Source organism: Myotis brandtii, unplaced genomic scaffold (assembly GCF_000412655.1).
Source record: "Myotis brandtii unplaced genomic scaffold, ASM41265v1 scaffold344, whole genome shotgun sequence".
In the NCBI taxonomy this organism is placed as follows: domain Eukaryota; kingdom Metazoa; phylum Chordata; class Mammalia; order Chiroptera; family Vespertilionidae; genus Myotis; species Myotis brandtii.
Window position 1 is genome coordinate 6,425,521 of NW_005363247.1, and position 23,597 is coordinate 6,449,117.

A 23,597-nucleotide genomic window follows, 5' to 3' on the forward strand; every position below is an offset into this window, starting at 1 on the left:
GTTATCTCCCGAGGGGTCCCAGACTGCGAGAGGGCACAGGCCGGGCTGAGGGACCCCCCCTTCCCTCTCCCGAGTGCACAAATTTTTGTGCACCGGGCCTCTAGTTATTATAATAATTGCAAACATTTACTGGGTTTTATATTACTATAAGCCCAATATTATGTGTTATGTTCATTTGCTTAAAGATTTTATGACTGCTCCATGGGAAAGGAACTTTTACTATCCCCATTTCACACATGAGGAAACTGAGGCTGGGAGATTATGTAACTCACCAGGTCATAGGTTATAAGTAGTGGAGCTGTTTTTTAAACCCGGGTCTATCTGACCCGCAAAGCCCTTGCTCTACCCCTATGGTCCCTGTTTCCTACAATGAAATATATTCAAATGCAAGTCACTAGGTAAGACGTTTCCAAATAGTTATGTCATAACTTAGTAGTTAGTAGGCCACACACAGGAAGAACTGGCTAACATTTTTATCATAGACTAGAGGCCCAGTGCATGAAAATTCATGCACTGGAGGGGGGCATCCCTCAGCCTGGCCTGCCCCCTCTCACAGTCTGGGAGCCCTCAGGGGTGGGAGGCAACCCAGCAATCAGGGGAAGGCGACGCCCCCATCACACTTCTGCTGCTGCCACTGCCGGCAGCACAAGCCTTGGCCGGCCCTGGTTACCTGAGCCTCAGGTGGCCCTGGGCAGCTGGACAGCCACCATAGGAGACTTGCCTGTGCCTCGGGCCCACCCTGGGTGGCTGGGCAGCTGACATCTGAGGCTTGCCTGCGCCTCAGGCTGGCCGTGGGCAGCAGGGGCGCTGAGGGCAGGTCCGGCTGAACCACGTGCCTGCTGCCCCCCTGGCAGCCTGAAAGGACTGTGGGGACTCCAGCGGGACTGAGAGGATGGGGCACCGCCATCTTATGGCTATGGGCACCGCCATCTTTGTGATGGTGTGACAGTCAATTTGCATATTCCCTCTTTATTAAATAGGATTCATTTATTCAACAAACACTTATTACTTATCATGTATCAGGCAGTATTCTATGTGTTGAGGAGATATAAGTGCATAAAACAATTAAAAAACAACAACCATGGATACATGAAATTTACCTTCAGAAAGAAGATAGATAATGAATAATATTTTAGAGTGTATTATAAGGTGGTAAATACTATAGAGAAAAATAAAAATAGAAAGGATGATGAGAAGTGCTGGTATGTATGTGCAGTTTTTAAAGGGGCTGCCAAAGAAGGTCTCATTGACAAAGTGACATGGGCAAAGGAATGAAGGAGACGGGAAGTGAGCCTTGGGTTACCTAGAAGAACAGGTCATGGAAAGGTCAGAGAAGTGACTGTGTCTGATGTTTCTAGGAATATCCAAGAAGCCAGTGTGACTGAGGAATGGATTGTGCCAGGGACAGCGATAGATGACATGGTCATAGAGGTCCGAGGAGGATGGCAGGCCTCTGTAGAATATGGCTATCACTCTAAGTGGAAGGGGAAGCTTTTGGAGGGCCCTAAGCTGATGTGTGACATGATCTGATGACTGCTATTTGGAGAATAGGTAGAGCGAAGGCAATGGAGGTGTTAGGGAGAAATGTTAGGAGGCTACTGCAATAATATGTGATGGGTAGTAGTTAGATTCTGGATATATTTTGAAGGTAAAACTAACAGGATTTGCAAATGTCAATATTGAACAATCTATTATACCTGATACTATTATTTGGAGATTAAAAAACACACACAATTCATTGACCTTAGCCAAGCCTGTGTTTTTTTTTCCCCCCATGGTCAAGATGTATTCAACAGAGTACATAGACTGGATATCTAAAAACTGACAAAGAGGAAAAGTAGGCAATATTACATTACCTTCTATTTATCCCTTCCATACAAAAAGTTATCTTTTTACAGGTATCAGTAATGGATGCCAAGAGTATGTCATTACCTACACAGTGCGTTATTTTTGACCAATTTAGAAACTATCCTTTTGCCACTGCATGATTCAAAGGCAATAAAATTAACAGCAATTTCAACCAAAATAGTAGTAAACGTACAATACTGAATTCTATAAACTTACTACTAAAAAGCATACACTACAGTTTTATTTTTAAAAAGTGGCTACACACAGTTAATGTGCTTATCTGGTTTGCTAAATGATGCTTTAAATGACTGGCTTTTCAGTTCTTAAATTTTGCAGCCCCGATTATGTGCCACTTAAACAAATGAAAACAATCACAGAAATACCAGTGATGGATTTAACCATTAATTATCTCCTTAATTATTCCTTCCTTTCATCCTTTTATCATTCCAGTTAGACCCTGTGCTGTGCTGCATTGCTTGCTGATAGAGTGAGGTTGACTACAGGATGGCGTGTTGATGGCTACAAAGTGCATTGTACTCTGTAAAGCTCTAGAGCAGGGGTGGGAAACTTTTTTTCTGTCAAGGGCCATTTGGATATTTATAACATCATTTGCAGGCCATGCAAAATAACCAACTTAAAAATTAGCCTGCTATATTTGGTCAAACATTTGTTTCACTCACTCCTAATGCCTTGGCAGGGCCAGGCCAGGCCAAACGAATTCACGGGCCTTATGTGGCCCGAGGGCTGGACAGTCCCCACCCCTGCTCTAGAGAGAGATGCAATGCCATGCTCTGTAATGTTTTTATTCAGTGCGGTATGGCTAGGGGTGCAAAATAATAAAGGCAGCATCCAAAATTGGTATTTTGTTTCTGATAATTTTTGGCTATTTAAAGAGCCTAAATGTATGGGAACACTGCTTACATAATCTCTGTTTCCCTCTTACTCATTCTTGTCATAAGACTAAAGTAGACCCATGAGTACCGATTGGATCTTCCTTAACGTCCACCGTTTTAGCCCAAAAGTGCCTATTCCTGCCCTTTGTAGTACATGAAACTGGGGATTTGGGTTTGGATGCAAGATAGGAGATGCAGCAGTGCTGGGGGAGGGGGCGGGAAGTGGGGCTGGTCTCAGGAAGTGCTATGACAGCTAGAAGAGAATCTTAGCTTTCCTTGAGAACATGGCAATTTTCCATGTTGACAAGTTTCTGGGAAGAAATAGGAATACCTTGTGAAGCAATAATTACTTACTAAGTGTCTTCTCTTTATCCTACCCCAGAATTATAAGTATGATTAAGACATAGTCCAACCCTCAAAGCATGCACAATTTAGTGGGCATGATAGACATACAAATAGACAATCATAAAGCCGGGTTGTAAGCGCTGTAATAAAGGTAAGGGACGGGTTTAAGAGCAGCTACGAGAAGGAAGCGTCTCAGGCTCTAATACTAGAACAGGAAGGGGAAAGGAAGGGAAGACTTTTCCCCAATGGAGATGGCCCTGGTGATCTGTGGTGATTACACACCTCTAGCACTAGCAATTTTAGATGTGAAAGACAATTATATAAAAACAAGATTAACAATTTATAATCAGGGATATTTAGCTTAAATCTATTTGTGTATCCTTTTCATTGGGTCTCTGTCATGCAAATACACGAAGCTATTTTTTTTTCTTTAGATTTTTTTATAGGTGAAAAACTCCCAAGGAAATTAAAATTGGAAAGACACTTTTTTTTTACCCTAACTCATAAAACTAAATCTATAACAGATTTTAAAGCATATCCTCTATTATCTCAATTCTTCTGATGGTGAAAAGGCATTCCTACAACAATAAAAACAAATGTCAGAATTATCTCCAATGGGCATCCTTTCTGGCAAACTTCAAAACGGCCTTGAGGATTAAATGAGGTGCATGGACTGGCTAATACTCTCTCACTGTTTAGCCCTTGATCTTTGAGGTCACAACACTGACATACTTATAAAGAACTGTGGGAAAGTCTGTACCACCCCTGCTTGATGGCTACCTGTTTTATGGGCAAATGAATGACTTCAGTTTGTGCAAACTACTGGTTTGAACATTAAAGTCACTCAGAAGATACTGAATGATAGTCTTACTCCCAGAATAGAAAGTTAATCCTGATCCATCAGTGGTGGGCTTTGTCCAGGGTCATTTTGCTGCTGACAAGTAGCACAGTCTGCTTGAGGATGTGATGTTATGTAAAAATGTGTGTGTGGGGGGGTGGGGGGTGGAGGAACCCAGTGACCACCTCTTTGTTGCCATGTCTCTGTAAACACAGAAGGCTTTGAGCAGCTTGGAAAGTAATTCATACCCACGGGGGCCTTTTATTTTGGGCCCACCTTGTGCAAATTAAGCTCTGCGGTTTAATTTCCTTAGTTGCCATAGTTTGAAATAGCTATACTTTAATTTTTAAAAAATGTCCTAGTGGGTTTGGCTCAGTGGATAGAGCATAAGCCTGCGGACTCAAGGCTCCCGGGTTTGATTCTGGTCAAGGGCACATGCCGGGGTGTGGGCTCAGTCCCCAGTAGGGGGCGTGCAGGAGGCAGCCAATCAATGATTCCCTCTCATCATTGATGTTTCTATCTCTCTCTCCCTCTCCCTTCCTCTCTGAAATCAATAAAAGTATATTTAAAAAATAAAAATAAATAAATAAAAAGTAAAAAATTATAATCAAGGTTGCCATCTGTCCTTTCTACAAACTGGATTTTCAACCATAACATGTACCAATGTGATAGGTGAGGAAATTTCATAGGATCCACCAGAACAAAAAACAATGTATGTTGGAGACATCTTCCAATCCTCCCCTTATCACAGGAGTAGGGGCTTTGACCTTAGCCCTTTTCACCGTCTGACCTAAACATATTTTAAATGTCTGATTGGTAGAATTACATTAACTGATATTCTTCCCTAGGTTCCCAGTGGATCTGATTCAGAGACTGAATAATATTAATAGAACTTCTTGCCCAAGCTGGTTTAGCTCAGTGGATAGAGTGCCAGCCTGCGGACTGAAAGGTCCCAGGTTTCGATTCCAGTCAAGGGCACATGCCCAGGTTGCGGGCTCAACTCCCAGTAGGGGACGTGCAGGAGGCAGCAGAGCAATAAAAATATATTTAAAAAAAATAATAATAGAGCTTCTCTTTTCTCACTAAGTCATGAGCAGGTTTCGCTGTGGCAGGAAAATTGACCCCTTAGAGTTGTGGCTGTTGGCCCACTAGATCTAATCTATCTTTTTTCATATTGGAGATTTTATAATGCCCTCCCTACTATCATGAAATAAAACTATTCATATATGATTTCAATATTTAATAGAATGCCTAAAGGAGGACAAAATAAAAAAATTTGACTATAATAAAACTATATATTGATTTATTTAACAAGTGTTTATTGAGTGTCTACTATGTGACTGGCCACATGAACAAAAAAGGAAAAGTCTCTGGCCGTGGCCAGGTGGCTCAGTTGGTTGTAGTGTCATCCCATGCACCAATAGGTTACCAGTTCAATCCCAGGTCAGGGTGGGTACAGGAGGCAATCAAGTAATGTTTCTCTCTTACATCAATGTTTTTCTCTCTCTCCCTTACTCACTCTCTAAATATCAATTTTTAAAAAAGGAAAGGTCTCTGGTTTCTTGGAATTTACTTGCAGTGGTGAGGGAAGAGAAAGAGAATAAATATTATAACTAGATTATGTTGTATGTTAAAGAGTGATATATGTTAATACAAAACAGAAAAAAATAGAACAGGATTAGGGGTTTGAAGAATGTTGAGGAGGGGCACAGCTTATAAATTTAATTAGGGTGGTTGGAATAGGCCTCATAATAAATTCATGACATGTTAACACCAGAGTGATCAAATATTATATATCCTTTGAAAAATTCTATTGAGTACTCATAAGAGAGTGACAGTGAAAAAAAAAAGCAAAGAACATCTTAGTCTTATTATGAAAGTAGTTGTGACTTCATAGAACTTTGGAAGAGTCTTGGGGATTGCCACAGGTTCCTGGGCCACACTTTGAGAACCATGACAAAGAACAATGGAAATAAAGCTTTGTGTAAATATGAGTTCATTTCCCCTGGAATCTAGAAAATAGCTGCAAAAGAATATTTATAGTATTGTGTGTAACTGGATGCATTCTTGAGTCTTAGAATTGAATCATCTTGGTATATGTTTGGAAGCTTAAAATTTATGACAAAAGACTAAGAAATACAATGAAACAGATAAGAAACTTGAAAAGTAAGAAAAGGAAGACTATGAAATCTATAAAATTGAGGAGAGACTACGAAGAAATTATGTCTAAGCTATTAAGAATCTAGATAATTATGGTAAAATGTTTGAATACTTCATTTTCAATTAATATGTAATATAGAAATGATATTCAAGTATTTACTCCAGATTAGGAACAAAAACATTGTTTGGTTTAAGATGAGTATAAAAATATATTACAAGCTCCTTTGTCTTTACAAGCTCTTGTAGATACTTTAGGACCTACAGTAAATATATATTCAATTAGGTGCTCCACAGAAAAGTCTGATGTTTCAGATAATCTTCCCCATAAGTAGTTAGCTTAAAAGACCTCTTGCAGTGAAATAAAATTCTTTAAACTTAAAAAAAATTAAGTACTATATCAAGTGATTAAATCTTTATATATTTTGGGGCAATAAAGCTGAAAATTGTCATCTGTCAAGCTTTGTCTTTAGAATGATATCTTTGTCATTTTGATTTCTCTTCTACAGAATATGCACTCACTCAGAAGTCTGTTATTCATCTTGGCACCTACTGCAAAAACTCAGATTCTGAGGGCCAGGAGAGCAGCCTTAGAAGCCAAGTTCAAAAGGTCATCTTGGGTTTGAACCTCTCTGCAACCATGAGGTCATACAGGCTCTGTTTTAACAGTTCCAGTGACAAGGGAATAAACACCTCCACTGGAATGTTCTGATCTAGTTTTTGGCAATTATAACTTTTGAGAAATGCTTCTTTACATTGTGCACAAAACTATGTCTTTGTAGCTTTTATTTACTCTATGACTTTCCCACTGTAATAACTTTTAAATTTAAATAAATTAATGGGTGTAAAGTGGGGCACAGCATCTGTTACTTAGTATCTGACTAATGTTCATTACCCACCCTCCTGTACTAGTTAGTGTGGATGCCTTGCTGAGCATATATTCTATCTACCTTCTAGCATCTCTTTAGAATTAGAGAGGCCACAAAGGCCAAAGTGACATTTCTAGGCTTTCTTGCAGCTGGGGTTGCAGATGTAACTTAGGTTGTACCAATCAGATATACCACTAAGAGTGGACATTTGATTCAGTTCACTGAGCATGTGGAGTCTATCTTGTAGCTGCAGACAGAAAGCAGGAATAGTGTAAACAGTTGTAATGGTGTCTTCCCAGCATGCCAATGTAAAGAAGTTACTTAGCCTCTCCACATCTCAGTTTTCTAATTTGTAAAGTGGGAATAATAACAGTATCTAATTAGGTTGCTATGAGATTAATTGCGATAATCCTTTTACCAAGTTTGGGGTAGTGTCTGACATGTGATAAGGGCCCCCAATCATTGTGTTAATTAAATTAGTTTGGGGTAGTGTTTGACATGTGATAAGGGTTCAACAAATGTTAGTTGTTGTTATTATTATTATCATTTTCCTTGAACTATTCTCAGTAGAGTTGGCTTTAAACACCAGATATCCCAATTGAGAATATATTCTGGTTAGTTTGTCAATATCTTTCTTTAAAGATGAAGAGCTTCCAAAACTAAATTCATACCACAGTGCATCTGATGCGTCCAGAAGAGTATCATTATCAACGTTGTCTTTTTATTCAATGTAACAAAATTGATGCATGTGTAATTCACTCTCATGGAGTTTAAACTTAATTCTCCCTAGCCAGTGTGGGTCAGTGGATAGAGCGTCGGCCTGCAGACGGAAAGGTCCCAGGTTCGATTCCGGACAAGGACACATGCTGGGGTTGTGGGCTCGTGTGGGGCGCACAGGAGGCAGCCAATCATTGATTCTCTCTCATCATTGATGTTTCTATCTCTCTCTCCCTCTCCCTTCCTCTCTGAAATCAATAAAAATACATTTTTTTAAAAAAACACCTTCATTCAAACCCTAAAATGTTTTCTGTTTCCTACTGTTAAAACAAGACATCACTATTTTGTACCCAGTTAAAACTTTGATTTGTGTTTTTATTTGTTTATTTATGTATAGTTGGTATACAATTTTATATTGGTTATATTAGTTTCAAGTGTATAATATAGTGATTTTTATACCTTAAAATGTGATCACTCCACTAATTCTAGTAATCATTTGTTACCATGTAAACTTGACACAATATTATTGACTATATTCATTTGTACTTTTTAATAATATCTTCTTGATCTAAGCCTATTTCAGTCTGAATTAAGCCTGTTATATAATTTTGTGTATATAGATAGATATATAATATATATAATATACATATATAGATTGGGCTCATATCAAATGAATTAACTATCCTTTCAGCAAGTTTGATAAAGAAGCAGCCAATAACCTCCTCAAAGTCATTAGTAAATAGGCTTAACAGTTAGACTGAGGACAGAGCCCTGCATTCCTGTGCTTGGCATCCCCACTGACATCAACCCTTTCATAAAATCACTCTTGGGGCTTGACTGTTTATGTGTCTAACTGTATTATCATATAATCCAAATTTTCTTCTAGTAATTTTTTTTCAGATGCTCTCTGCAGCAGTTTTCAAATCCAATTTTCTAGGAGAGGCATTGCTTATTTACACAACTGTATCATCATGTAACAAAATATAAATGATAGTTTAATTTTAAACAATGGTGCTAGCATCTGAAAGCATTTCTTCAAGCACTGAGTGAAATCCTGCACTAGCCCTCTAAAGCAAATCAGCAATTCTCTATTTCTTTACTCAGAGGATCATTTTGCAATCTTAGTTCCACAGAACTCAATTAATTATTTTATAGTATTTCTCCTCCCCTCATTTGCCATTGATAGTGGGACCACCACTTTTTCAGCCCATAGTCCTTCACCTCTAGAGCATATCAAACCCAATTATTAATCTCTTTTGTCATCCTACCTATTCTTCCAGAGCAGTATCTTCAAACCATGTGACCTGCATATGAATCACACATGATTTCTGCAATTCCCTGTAAAACACTAGTTCATATGCAGGCCTCACCAGTCTTTGTGTTAAATTACCATTCTAATTCCTCTTTTCATAAATATTTTTATATCAACTGATAGGACACTTTTGCATTTCTATAATTAGATTATGATTATTAAAATGCAATTATAAAAATGAAGCAACTTTTATATCTATGTGGTGACATAAAATGATGAAAACAATGATTTGCTTTCATTACTTTTAATTCTTTCATTAGTCTCATTCTTAGGAAAGAAATTTATATAGTATTAAGATATTTAACATATATGTGTGTGATATTATTGCCTTCTAAATTAGGTATATTATAATGATAAAAATGTCAGGTGTTGGATGCATTATAAATTGGATGAGATTTCTTCTCAATGTATACTATCTGCTTTACAGTCTTCTCGATAAGCTTAATTATTAAAAAGCAAACAGGGGTAACATCTATATATATAAAAGCCTAAGTGACCATTACGAGGGAACGACCGGAATGACTGGAATGAGTGGTCACTATGACGTGCACTGACCACCAGGGGGCAGACACTCAACAAAGGAGCTGCCCTTGGTCCCCAGGCCCCGATCACCGGATGGGACCTTCCAGCTAACCTCCTGTGGTCCTCCCTGCAGCCAGCAGGCCCCCATCGCCTGATCCAGGCTGGGCCCCAGGCTGGGACTAGGAACCAGGGGTGGGTGGTGGCAGACATGGCTCCTTTCCCAGGGGGGCGAGGGCCGGCTTCCTCCTTGGGGCTGGTGGCCAACCCCCCGGGTCCCTTTCCCCGGCTGGCAGGCCCCAATAGGCCCACTGCCCGCCGGTCATGGTGGCAGTTGGCCCCTCCCCCTGGACAGCAGGCCCTGATTGCCAGATCAGGGCTGGGCCTCGGGCTGGGGCGGGGAACTGGGCGTGGGTGGTGGCAACCAACCTCCCGTGTGCCGGGGCAGGGGGCTGTGACCTCTCACTGGTTACCTGGGGGGGGGGCGGTGACGGGGATGGAAGTGTGGTGAGAATCCAGGGAGTCCACCGAGCTTGCTCTCACTCCCCCTGTTGCCCTGCCCCAGTGGCCTCCACCCCGACCCTGAGCTCCGGCCGAGGCCCCGGCCAAGGTGCCAAGCGTGCTTGTGGCCGTGGCCTCGGAGTAGGAACCATGCCAGGTCCTTCGCTCTTCACCCGCAGACCCTCTCCAGCCACCCGGCCCCGTGCTCACCACTCCTTGGAGTAGAGCTGCAGCTGCTGCTCCTGCTGCTTCTTCTGGATAAATGCCATGGAGGGTGGCGGACGTGGGGACATGTGCCGCCGCCTGCCGCACAGGAGCTGGTCTGCGAGGCCAGCAGGGAGAGAGCAAGCTGCCTGCCCGGCTTCTGTGTGGTGCCGCTGAGCGGCCTAGAAGCCCACACTGCACCCCAGCCCATGGCGTCCGGCCACGTTCACCACATCTCCACATGGGGACTTGGGCACCATGACTCAGGTAGAGGGAGGAGCACAGGGGCTGGGTGGCCAAGGTAGTGCCCAGGGCCCAGAGGTCAGCTGGGACCTGCCCTTCCACGCCAGACACTCATGCTTTGATCGCTGGCCAGGCCTAGGGACTGCACCCATGCATGGGTTTCGTGCACCGGGCCTCTATTTGTTATATAACGGAAATAAAGCATACTTTGCTTAGGCAATTTTCAATACATTTTGTGTAAGATGTAGGTTTTTTGTTTCTAGCAGTATAATTTTCAGATTTTCAGATAGTAAACGTTTAACAATTAAGAATGACATCCATACATAACCCCTTTTATTTGGTAAATGATTTTTACACCTGTTAATTTACAAATATGAAGGACTTCCCCTATATTTTATATATTATAGTACTTTTAATGGAACTATGCAGCATTTAAAGGACATATATGTTCTCCTCTTCTAACACAGATTTTAAGTAATGATCATAAAACCCAAGGCTGCATTTATCAGATATAATCAATGTTATTGAATGTGATAATGGTAATTTCGAGTAACCAGCTATTAAAAATTCAAACTGCTACAATTTTGTAAAAGAAGCAACATACCTACTTCTTCCAGTAAACCTATTGTATTCTGAGGGCCACTCAAGCAACAATTGCATATGTCTTATACAATTTGCTTGAGCAAACCACAAAAATTAATTTTTAAAAGACAATAGTATGTATATGTGCTTAGCATTTCTCCAACTGTACATAAAACTTTCAAAGAACAGACTTGCTTTTTTTTTCTGTACAGATATCTTTTTACTTTCTTTCTCTGAATAGACCCATAATGTTCAGGGAAAATACCAAGAATAATAAATCCAAATCTCTGTATAAAATACACCTTCATGACACACTCAAGCTGGAAATCACAGCAACCAATAAAAATGCAGGCAGCTTACTGATAATGAGGTCAGAAATACAAATAAATTTACTTTTAATGAAGACTGGAGGCACAGTAATCAAAGTGTTAAAATTCATTTCATGCATATCTCATTTGCTTCTTAGCTGATATTTACCACGCAATTCTGTGAGAAAGTAGAGGCCTAAGATGCTCCAGATAAATGGCTCAATTAATTGTACAGAGGTAGACCTCTTTGAGCTGAGCCAGAGCTGTGAGCTCTTTATTAAAAGCACTATTCTGTAGCCCATAACCTTGTTCCTTGACTCCTCTCTGGTTTCCAATTTAAACAAGTCCCCATGCGGCCTGCTCTAAAGGGCTTTGTCTCCCTGTCATTGTTAAGAGAGCTGAGGCATCCTGGAAGTGTGAAATCAGACCTCATGAGTTGAACGGTTCCCCAGGGAACGCTGGACTGCGCAGAAGGTCAAAGTCATGGGCCGGACCATCTAAAAGTGTCTGATCGCCCGTCTGTGACACAGCAAGTTGGGGAGGGGGGAGGGCTAGACTGAGAGGACTGAAATTGAACACATCTTAATTAAAGCCCACAGACAGCAAAACAAAATGTTTTCTAGGCAGCCTGTCAACTGGGGCTTAAATTTAGCTCTGCTAATGAATCTGAGCTGCTAACTGTTATTTCTTAAGATAATAAGACTCTCATGGAAGCTGGGGGAAGGGGGGTGGAAACTGTAGCATGTCTTTTTCTGCTGTTTTGCTACTTAAATATTTTCCAACAATGAAGATGGTTTTCCTAAAGAAAAAAAAACATGAGAGAAGTCTGTGCAAATAAAGGGGTAGTAAACATCTCGCTTAATAACTACTAGGTTTCCAGACTATGGGACTGGTGAGCTGAACACAGTCTATATTCAGAGCCTTGCTTTAGAAAAAGATATGCTCATTTAAACGGGACCATTTCAGTGACAGATTATGTTAACTGTAAAATTCTCTCTCTCTCTCTCTCTCTCTCTCTCTCTCTCCTCTCTCTCGTTTCCTGAATGAGGTGGTTCGTTCATTTGATATATCAATTCACCTGGGTGCAGAAGCTTTAGAGTAGTGCACCTTTTAACAGAGTGAAAAGGTAGGGCATCTTTTGAAAGGGTTTCACAGTGCTCCCATATCACTGTTTCTGAAACTGAGTGGCTGGTATCCCTGGGGACACTGTGACCTCTTCCTTGGGAGCTCAGCGGAGGGGCTGAGGAAAGAATTCTTTTCTCTTAGAACTTAAAAGAACGAACTAATCGGCCAGGTCTAAATATTCTGCAAAGAAAGCCTCACTCAATATAGAAGACTTTATATGTCCTGCTGAAAGCAGAAATTAGGACCCGTCCAAAGAAAAGAATAATTAGAAGCTAGAAAAGGCAAATTCCACCATGAACTGTTTTCCACCAACAATAAATAAATGAATAAATAGCTCCCCCCCCCCCCCCCCCCCCCCCCAGGACACTTGATTTATTGGGAGAGAGAATCTTCCCCAGTGAGCACAGGGCCAGGCAGTCTCTAAGTTTTGCTTTGATGGCACAGAGAGACACTGACCTTTTCACTGGTTGCCTGAAAGGTAAGTAAGTTGTACTGCACAGTATTTTCCAGTTAATCAAACTTTTTCCCTCCCAAAGAGTTTAGCTGACCAACTTTGAAAACCAGAGTGCCACTTTCTCAGGCTGTGAAAGGCAGCCCACAATTTGACTGAAATTTCAATCCACTCTTGTGCCTTGCTCAATGCATGTGTATGTGTGGGAGTTGTAAATTGAGGCCTTAACCACCAGAGTTAATCTCTTTTTAAAATCTGTATTAACCTTAATGATTTGAAGTGCACTGTCCAACACTAGGCTATTGAGACTGAAGAAAAAACTACCCTCAACGATCAACAGTTTATTGGGGGCTTAACTGAAGTGACCTACTGTAGTGGTGCTCAGCTGAACAAGGCTATAGGCTTTCTGTGGAAAGGGAAAGAATTGAGGGCTTCATTAAAAAGTAATTTGTGCTTTATGCGCACTCATTCAAAGAGTCTCAATTGCTCTTTATTCACACAGAGTTAATACAGTATCACAATGTTTCTCAATGAATGTGTTGTAACAAAAGAAAAATTTTACATTTTGAAAGGGAAAAATTCTTTGGAAGTGCGGTAAGATTGATGGCTACTTAAAAGATTATAGCCTCTCTTTTTCCTGTGTTCATGTTAAATGATGAAATACTGTAATTTAAAATCATTGTTTAAATTATGGAAGTTTAACTTTATTTTTGGATCATTAAAAATATTTTTAAAATACAGCAAAGTTGGTCAAATATAAGTGTGTCTTGTTCGACTTGTCTATTAATAAAAAAGTTCTGAAGCCAACCAAGCATCTAATAGTAATAGCTTCATTTATATCAGAAAATACTCTTCACTTAGCACAGAGAGTTATCAGTGATTTTAAATCTCCCCTCTCTATCCACAATACTCCTAAATGGATGCTAATTTTCAGATTTGAAGACAGCACCATTGACTCAATTCCCTTTTTTTAAAAAAAATGTTGCTGAATATCTTGTAGAGCCTGACTATGATTATCCATGAAGATATACAACACATTTTTTTAAGTACTTCTTTGAACAAGTAAGAGATGAAGTATATAAGAAGCTTATTTGTGCCCCAACCTTAATGATAAAGACCAGGAATGATCAGTATATAAATCTTTATCCTTTTCAGAAGTAAGGATTATTTTAAAAATTGGTATTGTATTCAGATATTTCTGATGTAAATATATACTCCTCAGTTTCTGCCACCATCACAAATGTCATAAAGACCACAAAAGGTCCAAGAGTGAACAAGGTCAAAGACTGAATTATCCTCTTGCCCCTGAATAGCTCAACATCTCTCTTGTTCAATTCAGAGCACATTAAATTATAAGGTCAGTGTGGAATGAGAAATCATGAGATTTATATCCCTAAAACTGGCGGGGGAAAAATGAAGAATCTGTTATTTAGTACTCCCCAAATTAACGTTTATTTTATCAGATAAAAATTATGTCTCACTGAATCCCTAGGAAGAAGGCTATTGTTATTCACATTCATTTACATATTAGGACATTATAACCATTGGAAAGAAATATATTTATTTTTCTCAGCATTGAAAGACTGTACTTTAACCTTCATAGTAGCATATGGGCCAACTGGGTTAACATAGTGTGCATATTCATGAGTTTTGAAAGTAATGATAGCTTCTCTCCAGGAAAAACAAACTACATAATTGCATGCAACCTGTGCAATGGGCAGGTATCTGAGCATGTAAAGTAAATGGGACTTGAATTTTTCTATAATAAATTATTGCGCCCGCTATAAATGTTCAGTAATAGTTCAGATCACTTAGGTGCCCCCTAAGTGATCTGAACACCTGAAGATAGGCTTTTCTCTCTATCTTCAGGTGTTTTCAGCCAAACACTGGGTGCTCCCCTCCCCTACAGAAAATCCTGAAGGAAAGTGAAGGTGTCTCCCAAGAGAGAATGTCACTGCCCTGAATTCCTGAATCTACCTGGGAATCGCAGGCTAGGCGAAACCTCCCTGGGGTAAAAGCAATACTGTGTTCCTGTTCCAGTCATCAAGTTAATGTCCAAAGTGAACAGAAAACGAGTAGTTAGCCAATCATCTATCTATCGTTGACTATTAGCTCCAATTATATGTGCAGCATTGTAATAATAAAAAAGAAATCATCATGTCCAGATTAATTTGATTACAACTACATCAGAGATAAAAAAGAAAATGAATAAACTTAGCATTCACTAATTATTTAGTACCAGGAGCCAAGTCAGCATAAATCCAGAAAGATGACAAACTACCTTCTCTCCTGCTATTTTCAGGTAGGCCTATTTTGAAAGAATATTTGATAACTGTTATTATCTTCTGGCCTACAAATAAGTTGGCAATTACCTCTTTAAAGAAACTGTAAACTCTCAACATTTTAATTTTTATCACACATTAAATAGTCTCTTGATAATATGCAAATATGAAATTATTTAAATATTGCTGTTTTTGAGCAGAAATCTGCTGTTTTAGTTTTAAGGCATGTGATCTTTTAATTAGGTTTTGATTTGATGAATTAAAGAAGGGTTCCATTCATCATGTAATGGATTTACAAGCCTTTAGATAGTAGAAGGGTCATTTCTCCCCTTCAAATGAGTCCCAAAATCCTGTGAAATTAAACAATTAATGAATGATCACATACTTGCAAATTCAAAATAATGATTTAATTCTGGAATATGATAAAATAATTACCATTAGCCAATTAATATGTTATAGAAACAGCAATACCCAAATCAGAAAGCTTTAAGAGAGAAGACTAATTTTGGCATTTTCACAGACATATTTCTTGTTTTAAAATATGTAGAACAATGTGGATGCTTAGCTTAGGTCCAAAATTATCTCTGGAATGTGCTAAGGAATTTGGGCAACTAAGAAATTTGATCAGCAACCCAAATACCAAGAGTTCATACCAAGTAATTGAGTATTATGCATCTAAGCTTTTCAATGAATTATGCAATGAATATTATGCATGTTTGTGTTGATGCTATGGTATCATCTTAGGTGATACCCCCTGAGAGAAGATACAGCATTACTCCAAAATGACAAAAGGTGGAAGAAAAATCCCCCCTATGCTGACTGAACTTTGGAGAAGACAACAATTTAAAAGTTATTTTATTTTTTATTATTTATATTTTAACATATTACCCTTACTTTAAAATGTACTGGCAATATAAAAATTGGTGGCTGGCAAATCTTTGTAAGATCAACACTGAAACTTTATATTATCTACTTTGATAACCCAACCAGGTAAACTGAAGAGTTCAGTCATTAAATGCCACAGACCTTGCATGCTGCTTGACTTCTATTTATATCTATATCTAAGTCTGTATCACCTATATTTATATGTACACACAACAGGGCAATTGCATTATTTCTTACCTGTCACATCAGCAGCCATTAATCCTTCTGCTCTGATTACTTTCACCTGGAGAAATCCCACATCTTTCAGGTTGTGAAATATCCGCAATGGGCTCTGAAAGACCCCAACATCAGTATTAGAAAAGAAAGGTCCTAAACAGTCTCAAAGAGTGTTGTGAGAAAACAGTAAATTTTATGGTTGATTTCAGGATGCTGCTTAGGTGATTCAAAGGATATTGGTGTTTCTTCAATACAGACTACCCTTCCACCATTATGAATGTGTGCATACACACACACACGCACGCACGCACACACATACACACACATTTAAACTCCACAACATTTCTTCCCCATAAATAATTATCGGTAGTTGGTGAACAATAAATTATAAAATAGGATATGACTGCTTTTTTGCCCTTTGATCTCCTTTACCAAAGCTTCTCATGAGTATGATGGTTTGGAGACTCACACTTCTTAATACTGAATCTTAAATTGTTGGTTATATACTACTTCAGACTTTGGGAGTAAAAAAGTCAACATTAAATTAATTATATTTTCTACTATTTTCTTCTTAATGAGCATTGGAAATTGCATGTGCTAAATGGAGGTTAAATTATTGAAAGACTTTTCTATATTTAATTTAAAAGACTTGGTGAGGTATTCTATAAACCTTTTAGGTAGAAGACATAAAATCCTCAAAAATAAATCAAATTGGACCTGACCATGTGGCTCTGTTGGCTGAGTATCGTCCTGTGCACCGAAGGATTGCCGGTGATTCCATTCCCTGTCAGGGCACGTATCTGGGGTTTGCTATGGGTACCCGAGGCAAGCGTTGATGTTTCTCTCTTTCCCTCCCCCTTCCTCTCGCTCTAAAATCAATTTAAAACACACATTTATAAAAATAAATAAAATTGACCACTAAAAATGAGCTAAAAAGTGATGAGTAATTTTTCTTAAATTTGCAGTTGTATTTACAAATGTAGTATGTACGGAGGTAGAAGTAGAGAAATTGTGATAGAATCAGACCCAGATGATAAAACCTACTTAATTCCATAAATTAATAATGGCAGTGTTTTAATAAGTTTAGTACTAGAAGGAATTAAAAGAGGGGTACTAATACAATAATTCAAAGCTCTAATTAATGGGCACAAATACTTAAAGAGTAAAATAAACCTATAGAACTTTATATGCATTTGTTTATTTACAAATTATAGCATTTTTTCTTATGCCAAGATCAGCATTTCTACTCAGTAAATCAAAGGTATTTCTTTATCATAATCTTTAAAATGCTTTATGACCAGGGAACATAGCATACTTTTGTATTAAACTTAGCTATTCAAATGTTACCAAAGAACATTTGCATCCTGTATTAAGCATGTGAGAATACTGAGAAAGCGAAGCTTACGGCGATATTAACTTTATCAGTCCCATATGACCAGTCACTGTTTACACTGGAGCTATGACTTCCTCACATCAAGAGCAGGAAATGCAGATATATGTGCAATCTCATAACCTAACTTTAAAAAAAAAGGTGTTTAGCCCAAGGATTAGCTCTTAATCTTTTATTGTTTTTAAAGGGTTGTTTATCTCCCCAAACAGTTTAAGCTACCGGATAATAGGTATTCAATAAAAAGGTATTTCTCTCCCCATTTAAATGACTGTAAACAAGGCTCTAAAGTGGGAACTGTAGACAGCGGTATTAGAATCCAGAGGTTTGTAGGCATGCCGTCTCCCTAATGCGGTCATGATCAGGTTTGGGAAGCTTCTCATCTCGGAGCTCACTGCGTGCTGTACACCAGGTCAGCCTCCTATCCTAACGATGGGGAAGAGTTTTCCGAAAAGGTTCCTGTTCTTTCATTTTCAGAAGCCATTTGAACCAAGCTTCACTGTGACTAAAACATACATCAGTCCTCGTGTCTGAGAATCGCTTCGTACCGCTAACCACACTGCACAGACACAGCTTCGGGGGCTCCGGCCCCGGTGTTCTGCTTCCCTTTTGGAGAGGTAATTATTGTTTGTGGGTTTCATTCCCTTGAATCAGCTGACGCTCAGGCATCTATTGTGAACTTCAGCTGTTTAGGCTAGTGACATATTGAGTATGATAAGAATTCCAAAAAAGCCCAAGACCGAAATATACCAGTTAAAAAAAATTACAACTCTTAAGTAATGCTTTGTCAAGAGGTATTCCTGCCTTGTTATTTATGGTTATTTCAGAAGGCTTCAAAACCTAGATGGCTCTTGAAGCCAGAAATTTCCATAGCAGAGGAATGCATGATTTGCTGTGAATCCTTTCAGCCCTCAATAGATGGGAAAAGATTGAAATGCTCTGGAGAGGAGTCCTCTTTATTTTTTTTAATGAAAGGCTGTATAATATATTTTCTCTATGGCCGCAGCAGCTGTCAGGGAGAGCATCTCAGTTCAGCTCTATTACGGGAGAGGCAATGCCCCATCCTATGGCATCGAGATGCTCTGAGGGGCCAGGGCTGATTGACAGCTTGTCACCGTGACGTCTTATTCCATCTCTGTTATGGAGAAAATTAATGTCACACCACCAGCCTTATGACTCGCTGTCATCTTAGAACCGCTCACCTTTTATCAATGCTCTAAATAACATTTCAAGCCCATCGTCTCACGGTGGACAATCTGGTCAAGGGACATTAAATCAGATGACTGTGAAATGTCATAATAAAAATGGAATGCTAACAACTTCTTCTCTAAACTAGCTCCTCTGGTTTTTAAACTGTGACAAGGGGGAGCAAGGGTTCAGCATACCCGTTCTGAAAAGGTCAGACAATCGCTCTTGGTCTACCACCCATTACTACTCGCCCCCTATTGACCTTCCCTGCTTTCCTCCCCCCAAAAGAAGGGGGAAAAAAAGAAAAAAAAATGGAATTAGCCATCTTTTCAGAATGTGGTGATCAAATAATGGCTCACACAGTAATGTCTGTTTAATTTGTGGGGCTTCAGTGCTCCGCAATGAACCGCTGACTGACAGCAATGGAAAGCCTTTGCAGGCTCTTTCATAGGAGAGTGGGCCAATTCATTTACTTCCTTACCACAACCAAATTCTTAAGTCTAACCTAAACTTTCAAAAATGCACATGTTCTCACAGGAAAACGTATCAATAATTTCCCAAATAACCTCCTTTATATGTTGCTCTAAAACAAGTGATAGTTCAGATATGATACAGCATTCATTCATCCATCTCATAATCTATATAATAAAAAGGAAACACATTGAAACCTTAAAATATAGGGCTTTGCCCTTGTATTGCTATGCCTAATTATAACACATGAGCTATTGCATACAGTGGCTTTTTGGCAAGTATGTCTGTAGAGGCAAATACAGGCCTATGCTTGAAATTCAGGGTTAAAAAAAAAGTATGTATAAATCTGGTTCACTTTTTAATATAATGAGCAGAATATAATCTGAGAATTAGCTAGAACATCCACATAATATTTTAAATTTTATTGAAATAATAACATTTGAAAAAAGGTGTGGAAACAAATATTCAAATTCTGGATGGAAATCACCAATTTAAGGAACCCCATCCAGCAAAATGAAAAAAAAAAATCAATAATAGTTGGATTATTTCTAATTACCTAGCCTGCAGTATCATTCCAAAATATGGCATAGTATCAAATATTAATTTGAGAAATATAGTATTATAATACCTAGAATAATTCTATATTAACACATATATTTATTCCAAAATATGGCATAGTATCAAATATAATACCTAGAATAATTCTATATTAACACATATATTAATTAATTCCTTTACATTTTTTTTTAATCCATGAGGATCTCTTCTGCTAACAGCAGACTATATTTTGGTAGGTACCAAAATGTGAAACAATTTTCATAATTGCAATTATGTATTAGAAGATTCTTCACAATACCTTAGGCTCTTAGGTAGTTGAAAAATATATACTATTTAGCCTTGCTAAGTCACCTTCATTAAACTGTTTATGAGGACACCATTGGAGGATGAGTTGTACAAGCATTAGCAGACAGCTGATTCAGTGGAGATAGCCAGAATAAATTTGCTGAAGTGCACAGCCTGCTAATCTGTTTGAAGAATATTGTAGAGCATTAGTACCAGCACTTCATGTTATCTGCACAGCCTGATAAGGTACATCTTTATTAAATTCGGTTATTGAAAGGATGTCAGTCAGCAAATAGGAATATTTTAAAAATCTAAAAAAAAATATTAAGCGGTCCTTTGTTAGTCAGAGCTTGGTTTCATAGCTGAGTGTCTAGAGGAGCCTTCTAAACACCTGGCAGCATCGTACAATACAAGCTTTGTCATTTTAAGTGGAAAAGCTTTTCCCCCAGTTTCATGAGTACTGAGGTATTCACTTTCTGAGCCTCCATTGAGAGAACGGTGGAGTAAGAGCTCCCCTCTCTGTTGATTCAAGAAAACTACATGGTGGGAAATGGAAAGTGTGAGGATGCAGGGAAAGAGGCAGCTTTGGTTGTGAATATTTTGGTTTGGTGAAAATTGAAGAGGGTACTTATTTTAGTGACTCACTATTCCAACCCATCTCTCTACACTTGATTAAAAGGTAAGGAGGCTTCCTTTTGATTATACTTCATATTCAATTAAAAAAGTAAAGGAACAAGTGAGGCTTTTCTAAACAGTTGAAAATAAGAATGATTTCTCGGAATACCCTCTAGTTACCAAGCTACTCATTAATGTAAGTGCCACTGACTCTATTTCAAACTTGGAAAGACAAAGAAATATGGATTGCAATGACAAAAAGTCAATGAATTAATTTTAAAGTAATATTGTGTAAATTTAACTTTCCTTTATGGGATGTTCCCTGCATGGTAATTGTACTGCCTGAAAGAATCACTGAGGAGAATCTCAGAATCTAGACCTTGCTCTGGAAGAGGCTCTAGAAAAGACCTGGTGTCTAGACATCAGTGGGGAATGCAAGTGCGTCTGCAAAGATAAGCGTGGCATTTGCATTTGCCCAGTTTTCTGCGCCTGCTGATTGATCTGTCAGACAGCTTTTCCGATGTACTTCCGTCACTCCAGGTACATTATTTATAACCTTACTAGTCACACATGACTCGAGGGGGGAGGGTTACATACGTACATATCTTTTTAATATTTCCTCCCGTTCTTTCTGGTCCTCCAGGGAGTTGACAGAGAGGTCAGAGATACTGACTGTGGCGGAGGCTGTCAGGGTGACCAGCAGCACCAGGTGTCCCTCACCCTCTTCCAGCTGCAATTCCAACTTGTGCGTCTGTTCCCTACTGAGGACCGACAGGTCGACCTGGCACCTGGAGACAAATGTTTTGAATTAGCAAGTGGCTTTTCCCCCCCAACATCAAACAGTGGAAGTTCAGGCTGCTCATAGCAATGTGAAAAGTAAATCAATAGAAACAGTATTTGGACCATTGGAAGAATACATCCCTCATGTCAGCTGACTTTCTTTGCAAAATTCAGCCCCTGACTATCTTAGTGTCTAATTGCTGATTTCCTGTAAGATACAAAAGCGTGCTTATCTGATTCACTTACTGCCCACTGTCACCATATTCATAAATCGGCAGGGACTTCCAATGCCTGGATGGCCTAGGTCAGTGGGGCCTTGCTTACAGAAAGGCTACCGTGAGTCTGAATTTTTGTATCACCTTTAAACCAATGGGTGTTTTTTCCCCCTCATTTATAAATATAATGTATAAAACAATGATTAGAATATGCACTCTGGTGATGCCATAAGTTTTACATTTTTAAAACCATGCCAATTTATTCATAGAGCACCTATAAATCTAAATAAAAAGCAAACAAATCCTCTGAAAACATCAAGTGTTATGTAGCAGAACCATCCTCGGAGGTTTCATAACGTGGCAGCCCATGGACCACAAGCCACTCTCGGGGCTGAACACCTTGCAAGCTCTTTTCATAAAAAGGACAATTGATTTGGAAGAGAAAGATACTGTGGTAACCACAAGGCTGGTAAACGGAGAGAAAGGGGGCAGATATGAATAAAAGGCATTTAAAACAGGAAATAGCCAATTACAAGAATCAATGTGGTAACACAGAAACAGGATGCTCAGCTATCAGGGACAAATTAAATTTTTGCTCATTTTCTTCACTTTATTATTGTTTATTGTTTTGCTTTTAAATTAAACTATTATGAATAGGGCCTCAAAGCTTATAGTTGTGCTCAAACATCTTTTTAAGCATGACTGATTTTAGGAATTGAATCCAAAGTTTGACATTTACCTTTTCTTTTTGCCTATCAAAAGTGACAGCAGAGAGAATCGGGGCTAGAAACAATTGGGAAGAAGAGGAATATGGATGCAAGAAATGGGAAAAAAAAAGAAAGAAAGGAAACACCCTGGTCAGTGACAGAAAAATGTGTGTGTGCTAAATGGTAACTATGGAGAAAGGAAGAAATTAGAGTCTGTGGCAAGCCTGAAAAATATCTTCTTAAAGTTAGAATATACATCAAATAACCTCATTGTTTCTGTAAATACAACATCTATTTCAATATACTCTCATGCTGTCTTTTAAACTCTAAAGGATGAAAGGACATATCAAATGCCATCTAATATTCTAATTTAAAATTTTTTTTATTATTTACTTGAGAGAGGAGGGAGACACACACACACACACACACACACACACACAAACATCAAGTTGTAGTTCCACTTATATATGCATTCATTGGTTGATTCTTGTATGTGCCCTGACCAGGGATCAAACTCACAACCCTGGTATATCAGGACGATGCTCTAACCAACTGAGCTACCCAGCAAGGGCTCTAATACTCTCATTTTAATTGCAATTAAGTTCTGGTCAATGACACCTGGAACAAATTGAGCGTAAAAGAAATGCAATGGAAAAAACAGCCAATCAAATGTATTCTCTAATAAAAGAAAAACATCAATATCATTTTCTATAAATCTTTGCAGTATCTGGTACAGTGCCTAGCCTGTAGTTTGTTGAATAAATCTTTGGACCAGATTAGGAGTATGATATTAAAGAATTGAACAGAGATTACAATTCAGATAGTACTTTTGGTTGGATAAAGTTGGTGTCAAGAAGGGTCTCTCACTCACTTTGATCACGCATTTCCCTGTCCTGTCGTTGCCTTATTCTTTGGTGAGACACTGTATCACTCATAAAACACAAAACAAATTGAAGCTTTCTGGGGGTTTTCCTTCTATGCCTATTCCCATTTCACATTGGTCATATAGATGCTGGGCTACTCCTTGTTTATAGTAGAGTTTTTGCATTTAATACTTTAGACTTGGGGAAGGTGCTCTAAAGGTAATCTGGCCCAG

General features: G+C 38.8%; 1 protein-coding gene across 13 annotated transcripts in view; it reads right to left on the minus strand.

Annotated features, from left to right (window-relative positions):
- MCTP1 (multiple C2 domains, transmembrane 1) overlaps positions 1 to 23,597 on the minus strand; it is a 448,818-nt gene that overhangs the window by 165,260 nt on the left and 259,961 nt on the right. For all 13 annotated transcript variants that reach the window (XM_014543980.1, XM_014543975.1, XM_014543979.1 and 10 more), the window contains 2 exons: positions 21,401 to 21,587; positions 16,317 to 16,410 (listed from right to left, as the gene is read on the minus strand). In XM_014543980.1, coding sequence (XP_014399466.1) covers positions 16,317 to 16,410; positions 21,401 to 21,587 — 281 coding nt within the window. The remainder of the gene's footprint in view (positions 1 to 16,316; positions 16,411 to 21,400; positions 21,588 to 23,597) is intronic.